At 39.3% G+C, this 20,000-nt stretch overlaps 1 protein-coding gene across 2 annotated transcripts in view; it reads left to right on the plus strand.

The window, feature by feature from the left end:
• Positions 1–20,000, plus strand: part of LOC137972178 (signal peptide, CUB and EGF-like domain-containing protein 2) — a 42,198-nt gene that overhangs the window by 12,182 nt on the left and 10,016 nt on the right. Inside the window, exons 1-5 of one of the 2 annotated variants that reach the window (XM_068819026.1) lie at positions 12,386–12,715; positions 12,945–13,619; positions 17,070–17,189; positions 17,661–17,783; positions 18,983–19,426. In XM_068819026.1, coding sequence (XP_068675127.1) covers positions 12,655–12,715; positions 12,945–13,619; positions 17,070–17,189; positions 17,661–17,783; positions 18,983–19,426 — 1,423 coding nt within the window. In that variant the 5' untranslated portion in view covers positions 12,386–12,654. Of the gene's footprint in view, positions 1–12,385; positions 12,716–12,944; positions 13,620–17,069; positions 17,190–17,660; positions 17,784–18,982; positions 19,427–20,000 lie in introns of those variants that run through there. The other variant, XM_068819027.1, reaches the window with a different exon arrangement.

The following is a 20,000-nucleotide window of genomic DNA, read 5'->3' on the forward strand; positions in this document are numbered from 1 at the left end:
AAACCATCGGTTAAGGTCACTCCCAAGTCCGTCCTTTTCGGGTCACACACGCACGAAACGCTGCCGGAAAATTCTCGACATTATCGATGAATCGGCAGTGCCGAATGCCTACGCGGTTGGTGGCAGCGGTGGGCGGGAGATCCCGAAGATTTTCGACGTCATTCGACGAAGCTCACAATAGGCACAACCAGGACTCGGCATCACACAAACAAGGGCCAATAGCAACTGCAAAGTACTGACCAGTAATGACGTGTGCTCTGGAATGGGCGTGGGCCTGACTGGTCTACCAAAAGGCATTCGGTGTTCGGTAAATTAGGCGATGGGAAAATTTTACCTAAGCCGCACGATATCAAGGGCAAAGGAAGAGAGCACATTGTTGCAAAGGAGAAACCATCCAAAGGACCGAAGAAAAACAAGATGCATAAGTGCATTGGTAATATTACCGTTGATGGACGCCGCTATCTTGTGTCGGAATTGAGACCGAAGAGTCAGACTCGATCTCTTCCCATGTTGAAGGAAACACAATCACTCTTCACGTTCCCAATCCAAGAAAACCAAGAATCACGATAAAAAATCCAAGGATAAGAGCTCTTCTGAAAGTGCCGACAGCAAATCGGAAATCGGTATGTTCATGTGTCTAGCGAGCCAGGCATCGGGGAAATCACCGACTACGTAGACGAGGACGAAGACGAAAACGAAAAACCGACCAATAAGACGCTGGCCAGCCCATAACATCACGGCAGTGACGACCGCTGGTAATAATACTAAGTGCGAGAAAGTCGTCCAACTGGACACTTCCGACAACGCTGTGTCGTGTCTTCGGTCGTGATCGTCGTAATAGCTTCGGCAAATGGTCGTGGGCGTTGCTGTCGTTGCTATGGTTGCTGTGGTTGCCAGGCATTGTCAGAACGCCAGGAATTGATTTTTGCTGTTTCATAAGACATTTTAGATACTTTTTGTGATTTAGATGTGATGTAAAAGTGTACAGGAAAAGTAGTTTTGGTACACGATAATAGTATTTTAGATTTTCTCGTTTCGTCTTAACAGAATTCTAAAAACTGACAAGTTTTTTCATCATTATATAAGCCTTTTGGGCCTTTGTCTTTAAGTCATCTTGGAGATAGGCTGGATCTTTTGAAGAAAAAGTCTGTGCTAAATGATTCGCTAATCCACGTAATTATTCTAAGTAATAATTATACAAGAATGGCTCGTCCGAATTGTTCTATTGCGCGTGCGTCTGACGTAAGCACGTCCTAGATGCAGAGTCCATATTTAACGAAAAATTAAAATTAAGGCTATTAGATGTCCTAAGAAGCTCCCTTAAACGTAGTTTTCTTCCTTCTTAAAAGAAAGCAAAGGCAGTAAACTGGAAGACGTATTATTTCAGCAAGTCTGGGTTTGGAATAGAATTTAATGTTTTTAAAAAAATGGTACATTCGTTTCACCTGGGGCCCGTTTCCCGAAAGTCCCAAAACTTTACGGTCCGTTTTCGAGTGTCACAATTCCGTTTGTATTTCAAGAACGGAGAGGATTTAAGTCGTCAAAGTTCACAGTCCTTTTTCTTTTCGTTATATATAGCCCTGACCAAACGCTCGCAACATTTCAACGTCAACGCAACATTGTTGCATGATGTTGCGGCATGTGTTGAATGGACTGGCCAAACGCACGCAACATGTTGTGCCCAATAATGTTGCAAGATGTTGCGCTGAAATCTTGCGAGCGTTTGGCCAGGCCTTAAATACTTTAAAAACATGTTAAAAGATCGGCTTTCCAAAACAAGTGGTTGGCAGTTTCATAAATGCTTTTCGGGCCCGAAAAGTTTTCGGGACTTTCGAGAAACGGGCCTCAAGTCCAGGCAGCAAATACCCTGTCCAATCCTTGACTTTAAACGAAAAGAAATATTGCTGTAAGCGCGAGAGAAACCTGATCCGCCTGAATCAATTCATTGGTTCATTTTTCTTATTATCTTGAAGTCAAGGTGCTATTTCTTGATTAGTTAAATAATTTAATTAAAATTTTTCAGCATCGTTCTCAGTCATGTTGCCGTTTTCAAAGCGCTTTAGAAATGGGCAACTTTTCGAGATTACCGTTAATTCTAATTGCCAATAAGAAATCGAATCGCCCTCTTCACAGTGGATATCCCAGAATTATTAATCAACGATTCATTCGGCATGCGCAGATATTTTATAATGTGTAATTCTAATGCGCTTCGATTGACAGGGTATTCTTATGTATCTATTACAGTTGTTCACTGTTTTCCGTAACAAGCCTTTTCAAGAATTAATAAAAGTACAGTTTACATCGGATGATTTCTCTTTTTTTTTCTTGAGCTTTTCCATAACAATCGTCGATGACAGCCATGAAAATTACTACTTCATTTCACCACTACTCCGCCAAGTCTTCCACCATGGAAAATGTGTATCAACACTCCACTGGAGTAAAATCGGAATGAAGTATATGGTTGTTTGAAAGAAAACTGAAAATTTACAGCCAGGTGTTCGCGTCTTTCACATAATATGGTCATTTCACGTAGTTGTCAAGACGACAACGGCTTAAGAATGCCCTAAGGTGTAAAAAGCACGTGCAGGGTGTGGAGAACCTTCCGTTTTTGTTCATTTGACCTGCAGTTTTGTGGCGTTTTCGTAGCGGTCGTCGTTGTCCTTGATTAACCTCCTATAGAGCGTTTTCACTCACGTGACCAGTAGCCATATTGGATTACTGAAACAAAAGAAAGTATTTGCATAAAAATAGAGTTCAATTCCCGGAGGATTAGTTTGGTACACCATCATGGCCGCCATTTCTTTGTTTTGGAACACCAACATGGCAGCTGTGACGTCACGTGAAAACGCTCTATTAATTATGTTCTACGTGTTATTACGTATTGCACTTCTCTCTACATTTTCGCGGAAGGTATATAGTTGTGGTAAGATATTTAGCAAGACAAAGCCGTGCAAAGTGAGATGAGGAAAAAGGAGGGCGGAAGCCCGAGAAAAGGAAGGAAGGTATGGGAGGACGGAAAGCGGGATCTTTACGAGGACAGGACGTGGTTTTCTGCTTATTATAAAGTCAAAACATGAACCCCCGCAACGTTCTTTTACTTCCATTCAACGTCCTCTGGAGTCTTAAACAAATTATGGTGATTCCTCAGTATTCCACTGCGCATTCTGTACTGCACATATGGTGTGTCAATATTTATAAATTGGATGAAATTTGCAAAATTGTAAATATGGCGTAAGTCGATGATACACGCTGAAACAGTTCTCAAAACACATGAGAGAAGTTGTGAATGACCCATAATTATTTGCGAATAAGCGCTCATTCCGAGAACATGGCGAAGTTTGTTGTTTCTATCTACGAAGAAAGTATTTGCATCAAAACAGAGGTCAATTCCCGCAGGATTAGTTTGGTACACCATCATGGCCGCCATTTCTTTGTTTTGGAACACCAACAAGGCTGTCGCTTATTTTCCTGCAAAATTGGTTTAAAAATAGACACCTTTCTGACGTTGATTAGGACTAGGGTGATGGACGCTTGGAAATTCTCAATGTGACTACTGATATGGTCAAGAGGAAAGATCCAAAGAAACACAATCAAAGTCAGAGCTCGCCAACCTTGTCAATGCATGAGCTTGAGCTTTCCTCAAGGGCTTCAATGAAGTTTACGAAGGATCTCACAGAATTGGCAGCGGATTTTCTGGAACTCTGCCTATCGAAAAAGGAATATCCCATCTGTACTCGGGCGGCCGACTGTCTGGGAAGACAGATGACTACTTATGAGAAATTAGAACTAAAATGAATATTTGTGGTTTAATCTTCTTGAGCAATGCTCAAGATGGCGACCGTCGAAAGCATGTGCTCCGATCCCCTCCGAGTGAATTATTTTAACTGGTGTGTTGCAAAGAAGGAACATTTCTGCGGTTAGGCTTTTTATTCCCAAAGATTTATCGTGCATATTGTTTTCCTCAGTCTTCGTTCTCTTGAAAAGTTTTTCGTAGAAGCGCTTGAGCAGTCGCACTAAAAATGCCCGAATTTTCTACATTTTCAAGGAAAAATAAGACAGTCATTGTAATATTGTCCTAAGTCATCCAAAATAGGCAGAAAATTGTATCATTGCTCTCAAAAAAGCCGTGCGTGAAAATTAAAATTAGCTCTTTTGGGAAATCAAGGGGGTTAATATTGACCCCTTAATATATGTTATTAGTATAAATACACAGGTGATTATACAAAATCGCGCGCTCTCATTGGCTCGCTATCTCGGATTATCAGCTGATAATCACCTCGACGGACAAAATGGCTGCCAGTAGTCGTTTTGCCACTGTAAGTGAAGACGATTTCGCGTTGAAATGTTTTTTTTTCTCTTTTCTGAAATAATCACCTGTGTATTTATACTGAAACAATTATTCGCCTCAGGCTCAGTGATTATCGGTGAATATTCACCTCGACTTCGTCTCGGTGAATATTCACCGATAATCACTTCGCCTTCGGCGAATAATTGTTAAATATAGTCGCCGGTTTTTCCTATTCTTCTCTAATTCAATGACTCCCAAAGGTCGGATCACGTTTAACCAGTTCAAAGCGTAATTGGTCTCGAAAACCAAAGTAATGTCTCTGCATTCTGCCCGATGCATAGAATTGCTACGAGCTTGTAGATTGTGTAAACTTTGAATTTTTTCAGCTGAATCATCCGGTCAGTTCTCAATTGAAAAGTACAACTGTGGAGCCACTATCAGGCTTTTACGCGTTCTCTCTTGTATTTATTTATTTGTTTATTTGTATAAAAAATTTGCCTTGCTCCGTAAGCAGCTAAACTAGGAAGCGCATTAGAAGGAGCTAAAGCAAAAATTGCTTATTTTCTTGTAACCTTGTCAATTTGGTGGTTAGGGAATTTTCAGTAACGCGAAGAAAACTTCTGGAATTGGCAATCAAAGGTTTGCCGGGATTGTACTGCTCGGAAATTTTACTTTTCCTCGTGGAGGCACATTTCCACGACTAATTAAGCTTACTCTACTGGATTTCGTGGAATCTTTAGCACTACAAAGTAGCCTTGAAAGTTAATTCTGTCGTTATCAAGTATTGCAACTCGACAGTGGACTTTTGTTTCTTGCAGAACGTTTGAAATAATCACATTAATATTTCTCAACAGTTCATGCAACAATCACAAACTTGAAATTACCATTGCTAAGTTCATCTACCGCTTCACTTAGAGGATTAATGGCGCCGAGATGAGAGCAAGCTTTCATGGGAAAGTTCCTCTTTCTTTTAGTGTAGACGTTGCCGTTCTTATTTCTCTTTTCAGGAATCCTTTCTAAAAACTAGACCAGAGACCATTTTCGCCCAAATGACAAGAAACTCTTTTTCTTTCTAGTTTCGTGAGACTTATAAAAGAAATAAGTTTGCTTCTTAGTCGAGTATTGTCTTGCTGTGAGTACTCAAGCTACAATTTTTTGTTTTATCAATTCTATTTAATTTTTGTGGACGTGCACACTTTATCATTCGGGATCAAGTTTCGTGAGACTTATAAAAGAAATAAGTTTACTTCTTAGTCGAGTATTGTCTTGCTGTGAGTACTCAAGCTATAATTTTTTTGTTTTACTAATTCTATTTTATTTTTGTGGACGTGCATACTTTATCATTCGGGATCAAGGGTTATCACATTTTAGGGGTGTTATTGAGGAAGAAAGCACTGGAAAGTGCATTTTCCCACACGCTGTATGGTATTCTTCGCTTGCATGTGCGCACGATCCAAATTAGGAATGCAGATAAGAAGGTCACGTGTAATCCGGAAAAGGGGTAAGTTTTTAGCTCGCCAACTGCACACGTACTGTTGGAATTTTAGATAAGTTTAAGTGCCTGTCACAACTAACAGCTAAATGTCTTCAGTTTGAGAAGAACTTAATTTGCTTTAAACTGCTTAATTGCTGGCACTTACACCCAGCAGGAGTCGTATTGCCTTGACAAAATATTTCCACACAGACCGTTCGCTTTAGTCGCTTGGCTAAGGCAAAAAGCGACCCTGCAAATGAATTCACTCAAATGCCTTAAGGTGCATGTGATCAGTAAATGTTCTCTTTTCGTGAATTCATACCAGAGTTGACAAAAGTCGTTTCTCTCCCGATCTGCGGCCCTTCCTACAACAGCTCACGGTACTGATTAATTTTTCATTTTTCTCGCTCCAACGCGGTGAATGCCATTCATAATTCTCAGACAAGCCGTACACACTTAACACACGGGAGGAATTGAAAAATTCACAAGATCATAACAGTGGTAGAACTATTTTTTGATGTTGTCTTTCTCGACCTGTTCTCTATCACGTGGACTTCACGTTGCGTGAGGTCCATAATGGCGTCATGGATTCCGTCCTGCTTAGTATCAGTGTGCAACTGGTAATGTTCACTGTATCGGAGCAACTCTATTGCAACACCTGTGCCTTAAATTCCCAGAATATATCTACGTGTCTTCATCGTGGTATTTTGCAAACAGGGCCCTCGGTCTGAGTCGAAAATAACCATGAAGAAGGAATCCATGCACCATAAAGTAGCGGAAATCAACCACGACAAAATCCTAGCGAATTGAGATCCGAAATGGGAGACGGATCTCATGAATGTTGAAAAATCGAGTAAGTCAAAATTGACAAACTCACTGTAACCTAGAGACGTGTTAAATGTTACAGCTTCCATTGAAAAACACTGAACAAGTGCTCGCAGTACTTCACAGTGAAGCAACACAGTTTCTTGCAGAAACAGCAACTGGAAAACCCGTTTATTAAGATCAAAGTCGTCTTCATTTTAGGTAGAATAAAAATAGACATGGACAAAGATAGCAAATTTTCTCAAACTGTGATTTAGTAGTAGTAATTTCATTTTATTATTTGAAGTGAGTCTTTCTAATGTGATCAAACTTGCTTGCTTAGTGCAATCAAACTGGCACTTATTCAGTGACTATAATGAGTTGAGATACAATACTGAATCATGAACAGTAAGTTTATCACATAAATTTTATAAGCTTATTACGTTTAATTAACCCATTCATCCCGGGAGCGGCCCCCGCCTGGCGTTAGACAGAGTCTGAAGATCTTTAAGTCTCTCTCGAGTTCTCAGGACTAAAATTAAAGGGTTAAATGGGGTTAGGGGTTAGGGTTTGAGTAGACCTAGCCGTTGTTAACAAATTATCTGGCAGAGGTGGCCCATCTTGACGAGTTAAGTCGTCTGGTGTTAGACAGAACATTAAAACCTGTAAGTTCCACTCTCAGGAATGGAAATGTTGATGGAAGAGGCTATTTACGGTTCTCCGAAAACATACGAGACGGCAACGTGGAGATAAAAGTAAGTTTAAGATCAACGACGGCACCGGTCGACGAAAACGTCACCTCGAAATATAACATGGCTCTATCATAAGTCTTTCGCAATTACTCAGTCTCGTTCTTGTCCTACAATATGGGCGAAGTATGGGCGAAGTATCCTAAAAATAAATTGGTACTAGCGGTTTCAGAGTGGAAAGAGAGAATGAAAGGTTTTTCTCATGATTGCATGCTTACGTTGTCGTCAAAACCTCAAATTTGGTGAGTTCACGTCGTCGTTATGCAAAGGACCACGCCAATTTACTTGCTAAAATCCGTGTTGCACGTGCAGCACTACTATTTTATGCTTCGTTACTGCGTTTTGGCGTTGCCGTAGTCGTAGCTATCGTCGTTTCTTAAACTCCCCAAAAAAAGAGAGAGAGAGATTGAGACCTTTTTACTCTCACAAGAATTAATACTTGAGATCATGTTGGGTTTCCTTAGCTCATGATTGCTATACTTCCAAAAGCTTTCCCGTTATGAATATTCTTTTCCCATGCGCTCCGGAAAATAACATGAGCACGAAAGCACGAGGTGTCCACGAGTGTACCAAGCTGCTGCGCATGTTTTCGAATGAAAAATATCAAGCGAACCTGTTGAGCTCGAACCCAGGGCTTTCGCTCCTCTCCAACCCAAACTCAAACCCAGTACCATTCATATATCAGTTGGTTTTGCCAAATCTGCCGCTTAACACCAGGTCCAAAGATCTGCGGGCTCTCTTTTTAGCTCTCCCTCAATTATGTACATGCTAAAAATAGAAAGGTTCTTTCAAAGGTTGACTCATAGGGCTTGTATGAGAGAGGCAAGCTCCTGCAAAAGGCTAACACTCGAAACGTCAGCTCGAAAAGATTCCTCATACGGTAGTTAACTCATGCCGTCGATAAATCAGAATTTTCGTGCTCATTTGACTGCAAAATGATCTTACGCTCTCATGTTTTTAATAATGTCCTTAGTTTTGGCCCCACGCGACAGGATCGCTGAAAAGAGCTCACGCTGCTAAGGCATCTTTTTAATGCCATTAACTTTCACTTTGGTAAATCATGCAGGAGCGGCGTTAATTCAATCAAGATTGACGTTGGTGCAACGTTACTTTCGACAGCGTTCCGGTTTTTGACATAACATTGCCAAAGGTTCACCAATCAGGGCATCATGCCGGATGTGCAAACCTTGTCTGGTGTTGTGTTACCTTCATAAACGATCCTGCTAAGGCACAAAGGACGGAGTTATTTGAAAGCCGATAAAGCCAACTCTTGATTAAAAACATCCGAGCCCTTCATTTTAGTGCTCAGTTTAAAATGCAACTTACCCTGAGAAAAGAATGTATATCACTAAATAAATGTGAAAAAAATAACTTCTTTTACAAAAATCTTGATTGGTAAATAAGCTGCATGATGATTGAATGTTGAACACTAATCAACACCGAATGGCTCCCGACCAAGATCTCGCCCAGTATATTGAAATTCAAATCCGGTGATTAGTTTTGGCACATTAGAAATAAAGCAGCTTATGACAGCTTTTTCGACAAAATTAAAAACAATTTGAAAGTAAACAGTTTTAACGCCAAAACAAGGCTTTCTTGCATGCGCCTTTGAATATGCGCAACCGTCCTATCAGAAATTACGAATCAGACATTACTATCGAGTTTTGACCAACTCTTGTGTGGCTGAGATCGTCTTTACCCACACTGTCACCCAGGCTCTGATCAAGGAACAAATGTTGAAGGATTTCCAATACTCTCGTGCAGAGCCAATGTCCTTCACCTGTCAGTAGGGAGTCCAGTGTGAGGTTTTCATTTTTGCTCTCCGTGATCCAAGTTAGGAAGCTTGGCCGTCACCGTGCTTCCATGAGAAAGGACGTGAAACCAGGGGGTGCGGATATTACGTACTACCTTGCTCAGCAAAAGAAAATGTGAAATAACCAAAGTTAAGCAGTTTAACGAAAACATGACCATACGAGAGTGAATCCTTTACTTACTATTTTAACTTCAAAATCCATCGTACAAATCCATTCACTCAGTGTAGGATACGTCGCTCACATTGGATATCGTGTACTAGACAGAATCATCATAAAGTTGTTAGGATGGAGCAAAGTTATGTTTTGAAGTGACAAGTTCTTGATTTTGCCATTGTCGACTGGTTTAACCGATATATCGTGTTCCAAAGTGGCCGATTTTTCTAATTATTCTTTTGGTTCAAGCCTCGTTAAAGTCCTGAATTTTTCAGGCTTCTTTACGCAATTGCAAAGCTTGCGTTCATAACTGCGAGGATCATAGCTTCGCTTGATATTCTTTGTCTGTATTCAACTTCAGAGCGTCGACCTCACCTCCGATGCTCAAATTTCCTTGAACCTTGTAAAAAGAATTCGAAAATGGGGTCTATTTTGAAATGAGAATGGGTTCTGTCATACTTTTAGCTCTGTGTACATCTAATTATAAAATGCGCGCTTGAAGTTTGGGAGAGCACCGAGAAAAGCTTGGAAAACTCAATATACCGAAAACTAAACACACAACTCAATTCTATGATATACTTTATCGATTTTTGACCATATTATCATTTCGTCTTAAAAAAATCTGGCGAAACCAGCCAAAAGTGCCAAGAGGTTTTATGGAATTAATCAATTGTTTATCATTATTTGCCTTAAACGTAGCCCAGATTTCCCATCTCAAGTCTCGAAGTACTTAATGGCAGCTCTCTTGATACTTGTAGATGTAAGGAGGAAAGATAAATTCAAAAGGGTTTAATATTATTGTACTTCAATGAATGTTGGCAAGAAACCTTCTCCACGAGACGTCCCGTCAACTTTAAGAACACACAATCATTCTGTGCAAAAAGATTGCTGATGGGCTTAAATTAAATGGTTCAATGGACATCTTTGACGGATTTTCGCCATTCTGGATAGGAATATTGCCAATGCAAACTTGAAAACATTCTCGCGAATAACTATAATCATTTTAAGTAGCTTAAACATGTTTCGAGAATATTTGTATGAAAGAAGTCTTCGAAAACAAGAGAAGAATAGGATTTGAAAGATTCAACATCGAACATTGCGTTATTAAAAAAAATTCTCACTTTTTTGGCTGGGAATCAATGCTTTGAAGGCCTGGTTACCAGCCGCTGACACTGGAAAGCCCGGAGCCCTGTGGATAATCATTGAAGTGATTTTTCAGTAGAAAGTTGGCAGAGTTCCCAGGTTGTTCTCTTTATTAAGTGACTCGAAATAAGCAATCGAGAAAATGTAGGTAGAAACTCGTATGCTCGAATGTCCACAACTGAAATATTTGGGGCAAGTATGCGCAGAAATATTAATTACCGAAAGTAGAAAACTACATCTTTCCCTAATTCTCGGCGTGGGTGTAGTGACTTATAGAGTGAACATCCTTCATACTTTTGATTTGACTGAAGAACTTTTGCTCAAAACATAATTGTTCTTTTAAAAATGTTATGTGGAATTCGAAGCACTCTGACAATCGCGTCACTCAACACATCTTTGATGTCTTAAAAATAGTTCTTTTTTGCCTGCTAAGGTTCTGAAAAGTATTAGTTATCAATTACTATGCTATCTTTCATCTAATAGTCAAAATTCTTAACCTTTGTCGTTCATCGAAAACATCAAAGGATGAGACCTTGGGTAGCTGAAGAGAGCAACATTCTCGCGGACTCTTAGGAAATGTGCGAAGCGGAAAAAACATATAGATTCACACAGAGATGACGCAAAAGCCTGACAAATTGATATTCCTCTTTGTGGATTTCTTTTTAAAATTTGATCTCATTTTGTGTGTAAATACACCATAAAGATTCGTCATTAAAAGAGATTATCTTTAATCCTGTTTCCATTGATTGGCCCTTGCAATGGCATTCCATTTTGAATAAAATTTGCAAAAAAATCCTATGTTTTCTAACTCTTTCTGGACGCAGAAATATTGTCTTCTTACCAGACTGAAGCAAGTAGCACAGGAACTCATAAATTACATAAGAATTTCGAGCCTGTTATGCAACATTTCTATTTTAAGTAAGTACAGGAGCCCGTCAACTCCTGGCAACTGGGTACTTTTCAGCAAAGAAACACCTATCAACAACTATAATTTGGTGTGGACAATTTCTTCAATGGAATCAAAATTTAATTAAGAAAGAAAAAGTAGACTAATTGGCAAAGTGATAGGCTTTTGCGAAGCCGACATACCATCCAAGAGAACACAGAATGAAAAAGAGACAAGATAGAGTAAAAATATAAAATTGGGCAACAAAAAATGCCCCAGACTAAAACGCACGCGTGAACAACTGAATGTCAAGTCCGGACCAATCAAACTTCGATAGATAATGCTTTAATGAAAGCATTCAATGGGGTTTAAATGCCCTCGGGGTTTTTCGACAAAGGGGTTACTAGAAAAAAGTCGTTTTCATGAATTTTCCCTTGTTTCTGAGCTCACAGTGTTTGTTTTAAAATACTCATGTCATTGATTGCCGCGAGTGCACAGCATTAAACCGAGCTTCAAACCACATCTCTACATCGCCTGCGCATCATATATAAGAAAAAACCAGCCGGCATGAAGCATGTGGGTACTTGTAATACGGGATGCAAGGGCGTGAGGTTAAGGAAACGTGGATAGTATTTTGATCGTATAAATGTTAAATTGTCAACTCAAAGCACGATATAATATTGTCGCCGTCTTGCTTGACACTTGCATTATTCCATTAAAAAAATTAACACTGATTATAGCTATCGTGTGAAAAATCTCGTTTTACTGTGAATGATTGTGAATAAGGAATTGGCATAACTTGAAGCTTAATATAATCCTTCATCGTCGCCGTTTAGGCTTACACAATGTTTTCCGACTGAGAACAGTTTATAGGATAATACGAAAATTTCAGTTTAAATCACTCCTTTCAGAGGACATTTGATCTCACCATGTGATTTGATCTTTGATCCTTGGTTGAAATTGCAACCGATCCCAGTTTCCTGCACAGCCCCGGCAGAGGAAATGTCTATACTTCAATGAGCGCATATACAAATTCTCTTGTCAAGAGTGATAAGTGATTCGAATAAAAGGCATTCGTCACATAACAATCCAACCAATTAGCAGAACACAGAACAGACGCCATCCGTACACCGTATCCACTTGTGTCAATGATAGTGGAGCGATCAGAACCTTCATCGTGGATCTACGCTTTGGAATTTTACGACTTTCTTTGTGAGCGGATCAGTAGAATCGAATCATCAACTTATTAATCACGATCTGCGTTAATCTTTCAATTAACTTTTCGTGTTGATTCAGGCCGTCAAACAAACCTTCAATCAGTTTGAGAAGCTCCGTTGAGCACAATGACTTTCTGTGATTTCCAATTACCGTTGCGGGCTTTTCTTCTTCTACTTCACACAAAAGGTTTGAATTTTAACCTGATTACACTTCTAACACTTTAAAAACCTTTGTTATGTACTTCCATAAATTTTCTCAGAGACAGCGCAGCTGTTTTGTGCAAAAGATTTTCCCATGGCCCCGATTTCTTTTAGTGGGTCAAATAGGTTTTATGTTGACATACCCACACTGTTGTTAGCGTTTCTTTCTAGAGGTTTCATTATATGTTTAACTTACGAACCTTACTGTAATTTAGCCCTACACAGCGCAAGCAAAATGCCTGCAGTGGAAATAGATCTGGATAAAGGCCTTGCAACACCATCAAGCCCATCAATCAAATCACAGGTCACCTTAATTCACCGTCCAACTCCGTCTTCTAGGCCAGGGCTGTGCGATGGCCAAGCTCTTGTCCGTCTGGATTTTAGCGGGCCGTACAAAAAGGCTAGGATCGAGCTCATTTATGGTGGCGAGCCGCATCTCTGGACCACCACCATCTCGGATACAGAGATGAGTTATGGATTCGGTTCGAATCACGAATTCACAAGTAACTGCGCTTCGGTACAAGTATACAACCGTCAATTTAGAGTTTATAGCAATAAGCTACCGGGTTTCAAGAACAACACAATCAATGGAAACACTTTGATGGCAGTCGTTGACGATACCGTGGAAAAGGGAACAAATATGACAATCGATATATCCGATGAGACGGTGCTATGGAAAATGCAGCACGCCAACTCGACTAAGAAAGGAAAGTTTATGGGTTTTTATCGAGAGCCCTACCTCTTCACCCTCTCAGGGCAAGCCTCGATTTACGGTCCTCCAACAGACACTTTTGTCTACGCTGGATTTAACCGAGTTCCTTATGGCAGCTTTCACAACGGATCGGGGCTTTGTCAGGTGCGAATAACTTTCAAAAAGGATTTGGGAAAAGGTAAGGGTACATTGCCTTTGAAACATTCGTTTCCCCAAAAGAATATTTTTCTGATGTTTACTAAATGCGGATTAACCGTGACTTGCTAGTGTCTGTGTTTACATGTTACTTACCAAACGTTAATTGTAGCAGTCGGAAAGATAAAATTCTAATTTGACGTCGGTTCAATGGGCGTTAATTTTCAGTGATTGATATGCTCGCACCCCTCCACAAAAAAGTTTTACAAGACATATTTGTTTTTCAGGACAGATGTGTTTATTTGTTGAAAAGCCTGTCTTTTTATAGAACACTAAATTTATGTGTTTGTCACTTTGTTGGATCAGCTCCTGGGTTCTGTGCAGTCAAATGGGTTCCATGCACTTAAATGGGTGCACTGGGTTCAATTCACTGGAATGGCTTCTTTCCACTAGAACGAGATTTAACCAGTACCATTTGCTACGAAAAAGACTTAATGATGAGCTCCCCTACGCCAACAGCTGACCTACGCCAGTCAAAATTAAGCATGTTTCGGATTGGTTACCACATTGTGAATGGAGAAAAAAAAAGACTGCTTCCTAATAGGAGTTTCAGCATCCTTACGTCACGCAGAGTTTTGTTTCTCAATCTTTTTCTTATTCATTCCTCATCGAAACAACTCCCACGCTTTTAAACACAACAGGTCATCACTCTTTGGGGCATGTTACAACCTGCTTGGACCGTCCGTCTTTCTCTGGTTTCCGGAAATGAAAAATCTTTTGGAAGCTTGAATTTCGGACGTTATTGCCCAAAGACAACCGCCCGTTTTGGAGATAAAAATTAAAACCATACACAGGAACAAAAACTAAAACTCTTTGTGTTTTGCCATAAGGGAGATAACGATCGTTGTCAATTCAACAACAACAATTTAAACGATTATTATTGCGTTTTAACTGAAGCCATTTGGCGTCCAAATTCGCATTTTTTTCACGGAAGACGCAAGTGTTTCTACGTAGGCATTACAAACATAACCCGTTGAGAAAATCACTTTTAAATTGATGTTGTCTTTTCTACCATACGCTACTCACAAAAGCGTCAAATTGACAAGACTAATTATTTCCCAATCATATTTGTGCATGTTGTTCTCATATTGCTGTAAAGTGACCTCTTTTTAGTTCGTGTTATGAGGACTGAAGCAACGCATTCCACTTCGTGAAAAAAAAAAAAACTAGTTCTAAGAGTCAGCCCAAACAACGGAAATTTGCATCCCGATTTCCTGATTATTGATTTTGTAGTTGCTAAGATCAGAGCGCAGTAGGCTTTTCTAACATTTGACTTATACTTTAGAGCCGATTGTAATTTTCGTTGCTCCGTGTTAACTAATTTCCGCTTCTTCTCTTAGCTCCGGCGTTGCTACTCTTAAATGCAGACACGTCAGAATATCTTCCACATTTTCTTCTCTGTGCGTTGATCTTGCGGGACTCAATGCATCCGTTACTAGGTGAAATGTTTATGCGAAAGAACACCAAAAAGCCAACTTGTCAAAAGTACGTAATTAAAAACAAAAACAACATGGAGGTTAAAATTGAAGCGGACTAATCCCTTAAACACGTTCTGCAAACTGAGATAATAATGTTGTCTTTACAAAAAGAGGAAAATTCTCAGTTACGAAAGTTGCCCTCTTCTTTGATGCTGAGTCTTACAAGGTGCTGCAACAGGACGCAAACATTGTTTGCCAACAAATCCCAACATTATTAGGAGTTACATGTTGCGTCCGTTTTCGAGGGGCCGTTCTTTTTAAGAAAATGCGTAAAAAATGTTAAAGGAACAAAAAACTGTCGCACTGAGCCGAGTGAAAAATTCTCGTTAATTAGGGAATATTTGAACGGAGTACAAGAAAATTACGCAGAAAAGATACATACATATTCAAGCATTATTAACAAGTACAAGATTTCTTTTCGCAACAGAAGAAGTGTTGATTAATTTAATGCTCATTTATTGATTTGAAGAGGGTAATGGTTGAATTGGTCTGTCATCATTTGAGAAATAATGTGTTGCAGATTGTTTGCTCTGAAAAATTTATACCGGAAAAGAAAATTGTTTTCAAAGGAATCATGTTATTTATGGGTTCGATTGAACAGTAACAAATATGCATGAATCCTACTGGAAAGAGCACATCTTCGCATAGACAGCGTGGAAACGTCCGGGTACTTTACAAATGAACATTAGGGTGTATCATCATGTGATAGCATGACAAGCGCTTTTAGTATTCAATTAACTCGGCTTAATCTGAAGCCCGTAACTGTGGCAGTAACTTAATCGGACAATCTATTAAATCTAATCCTGTGTTTATTCATAACAGGAACTAAATTGTTGACGGTTGAAAGATTTTGATATGTTTTGATAGAAAACAATGCCAATCTCTTTTAAATCTTCTATTAATATATGGATAACTTTGACAACAAATTTGTCCACGAACATTGATCAAGTCGTAGCATCTGTAAGGAGAGATAAAAACACTCAAAATAGAGCCTTATTTCAAGTCATTAACCGAACTAGAAAAGACGTTTTTTAAAACGATTATGTCATAAATTAGTGATTTCACGTGAGAATTACTCATAGCATTTAGTCTAGACTTTTAAGAGCATTTTATGGTATCTTTAATATCTTTGTTTTTGTATCATCTTTGCAGTGAGATTAAAAGCACTTAAAATAGCCGCTATGACCCAGAAGATGAAAACAAAACTAAAGGACGTGAACAATATGACATCTCGTCAGTTCTCACTTTTAAGCGTTCGTTACACTTTCCAGGAAATTATTTCAAAACATTTGTTAGTACAACGAAATAAGAGCTGTGGCTCGCTAGTTAAACATTCATATGTATATAGCCTCTGCCGGCTTTTAACATGGTAACACAATTTTTATAGAACTACTCATTTATTTTTTTGATACAATTTTTCCTCTTTTTCCAAGCTAAAAGCTATTCTCGGTAATCCTTGACCCAGCTTTAAAAGAACAAAACCTTGGCAAAGTCTCTTCAGTATCCCTGCTCACCGTATTCTACAATAAAATCTGGTTTTTGCGTCAATGCCAAGCATTCGTCTTCACTAAGCCCTCTTAGAAAAAATTTCCCACGAAGGGGCTCATTTCTCCCACGTTGCCGAGTTCTTTCGAATTCTTTCGTAAAAGAAATTCTTGTGCGATTAAGATTATTCCGGAGTGTCAATCAATCTTTTTTAAAACAAGAGAAAAGAGCTTGGAATTTGATTCCGTGGAATGTTTTTGTTGTTCTAGTCCCGTAAAAACAATTAAAACTTTTTTTATAAGAAATACAAAACCCTTAGTTTCTTCTTTAAGCCGAGAAAAGTCCCTTTTGACTGAGATTATCGCAACATTTTCTCAAAATTCTTCTTTATCTCACCCTCAACACTGTCATGTTAAATTTTTACCGAACAGTCTTCTGCTCTAATGATTTGCCATGGATTTAATCTTTAGGGTCACTATGCACCAGTGGTACGCATGATTGCAACACACATGCCATCTGTCTACCCACTAGGCGTGCCTATAAATGCATCTGCAAAGCTGGATTCCACGGTGACGGAAGAAATTGCAAAGGTAGGCCGCACGTTAGCTGAGTAAAGTACTCAGTATTACCTTAGATATTAGCCTAATAAGTTCCATTACTTATAATTCTACAGAGTGGGAAAGGCTATGTCCTGGCATCTACGGGTGAAATACTTCACTTCACCTTTAGAGGAGGTCTGGGGCCTAAATACGTTTTTCGCAAGTCCCGACACTTTTCGCGTGTCACAGTTCCCTGAACATTTTAAGAAGGGAGAGGTTTTAAGACGTCAATTTTCATAATCATTTTGCTTTTTTTTTATCTTTTCTTACACCCTAAAAGACCAACTTTTTACACAAGTGGATGGCAGTTTCAGCAATAGCTCTTCGTGCCAGAAAAATTATCGGGACTTTCGGGAAACGGGTCCCGGGGTACGGGACCGACATCTCTCGCCCAGATCACCCAGGATCGTACAGATGTCTTCAGATATTTTCAATTTTTGTGCTTTATTTTTTTTGCAAAAGAATACGATCCGTGCTCGATTGATAATGGCGGATGTCATCACATTTGTCACAACACCGGAGGACGAGTTTCTTGCAGCTGTAAGGACGGGTTCAAACTACATCCAAATATGCGACACTGTCTGAGTAAGTTAACATGGCGCGTTTTCGTCTCTGTCAGAAATCATTCACCTCTGGTAAAGACTTGTTTCCATATCTCAAAGTGCCCTTGGACGTGAGGTGCCTGGGAATGAAATTAAATCACTGGAATCGAAATGCTAACAGTTAAGCCTAAATATTGTTTTAGGCCTAATTAGGCCTAAGGTTAGCATTTCTAAGGGCTTTGGGCTTTTTCAACAGTTTCATTATAACCTCAGTCTGCATTTTACACTGACCGATTCCAGTGATTTAATTTCATTCCCAGGCACCTCACGTCCAAGGACACTTTGAGATATGGAAACAAGTCTTTACCTTCAACTCTCAATAGACCAATTCTCGGTTTTCACATGACGTCACGACCGCCATGTTGGTGCCCCGACCAAATCCTCCGGGAATTTAACTCTATTATTATACAAACCGTCTTCCTTTTGTTTTCGTTGAAAAACATGGCTGTTGATCACGTGAGTGAAAACCAGCAATTTCGAGGCTCTGGAGAACTTATAACGGTTTGTATGAGTTTATTCCCTAGAGCCTCGAGAATGACGCCTTTTGTTTAGGACTGGATTTTAATAAATCGAAATTGGTCTATTATCGTGAATGCTCTGTTCACTAAAACCTGTAAACAATAAGAACTATGAAACTAAATAAGGTGTTCCAAAACAAATTGTACCCATGCAGTTCTTGTGTGGCTTATTATAAGTGTTAAGGGGAAGGATACCCACTTTTTTGCCATTGTTACGATCGCTGGTTTTCACCAAGGTATACATACTCAAATTTTGATTAATTCAGCGACTGGGAACTGGAAGCCAAATCAAGCAAAACGTAAAAATAACTACTTAATACGTTAAATGAAACTTTAAATAAAAGCAGCAAATGCAAATGACGGGAGGAAGGGATGCGCTAAATTGCAGAAGATTAAAATGGAATGTAATCAGGGTTTTTGAAAACTGTTCAGCCGAACAGTTGTTTCAAACTTTATCCGCTGTCTGTTGTTTGTAATTTAAATTATGTATGAATGCAGAAATTTTTTTGTGACGAAGCTTTGTCTTGTTTGATGCAAAGTCAAATTCTCGTAATTATCCAACAAAGAAGACTGTGGTACTAGTTGGGAGAATAAACGTTTCGATCGTGGGAATGAACGGATCCGCCGCGATCTCAAGTCAATTTTCTTCTTTCTCTTTGTGCAGGCGTTGAAGAGATTATCACAATAAGCAAGAAAGTACGAGTAAAACTGAATAAAGTGACATTCTGTGAAAAAAAGGAAAAGGAAACCCGATTTCTCGCCAAACTTCAGCAGAAGCTTTTGAGCCGAGATGTGTGTAACTTTCCTTGCAGAATTACTCGACCTCAGTTGAAGTGCCGCGTGAAAGATGGCCAAAAAGTCGTGTCCGTAACCTTCGAAGTTCAAATGGATCAGAATGTTATTTCCACGTCAAAATTTTGTAACGACACCTGCTTGAAATGTCAAATGGAAGATCGACTTCAGAAGATGATTTTTGCAATACGCACACTTACGGATAACAGCAAATTGAATATATCGGTTGATGATCAAACAGTAAGCGTCACAAGAAAGTCGCTTCGAATCACCAAGGACAGCAATCACTGCCACAAGAACAAGACGAGAGTTAGAGGTTAGGTGAGAATTTATCATCTAAGCGGAGTTGATACATTGATACTGAACTTACGAAGAAGAAAAAAAAAACCTCGGTACAAGGTTAAAAGCTCGAATATTTTACTTTTTATAGAAATGATTGAAGAGCTTTTCGACGCAAAAAGCGAAAAGTATTTTTGTTACAAATTTTCTTTGTCACGTAAAGCTTCGTACGTGGCATTTAGTGCGTGTTTTCCCGCGTTTCGCATCGGGTTGGTTCTTTTCCCGACTTAACACTGAGGTTCGTGTTTTTCCAAGTTAAGCATCGTGTCAGTTTCCAGCTCTCAGCACCAAGTCATATTTTTCATGTCTTATCCTGAACGTAGCGGCATTTCGCTCTCTTTCTCGCCTGCTGTCGATGTCGATTCTTAATTCGTTGCGTTTTGTAAGCCTTGTTCTTCTGTTCATTACGAATTGTGATTTTTTTTTTCTGTGGTCAATTACCAAATATCAAGCTCTGTGTATAAACTCTTCTCTGTGTTTCACTTCCACACAGTTGTTTCTTTTTAGAAACTAAACCCCTTTATCTTAGGTTTCACTAGCTGGCCTAAATT

This window comes from Montipora foliosa, chromosome 9, assembly GCF_036669935.1.
Source record: "Montipora foliosa isolate CH-2021 chromosome 9, ASM3666993v2, whole genome shotgun sequence".
NCBI classification, from domain to species: domain Eukaryota; kingdom Metazoa; phylum Cnidaria; class Anthozoa; order Scleractinia; family Acroporidae; genus Montipora; species Montipora foliosa.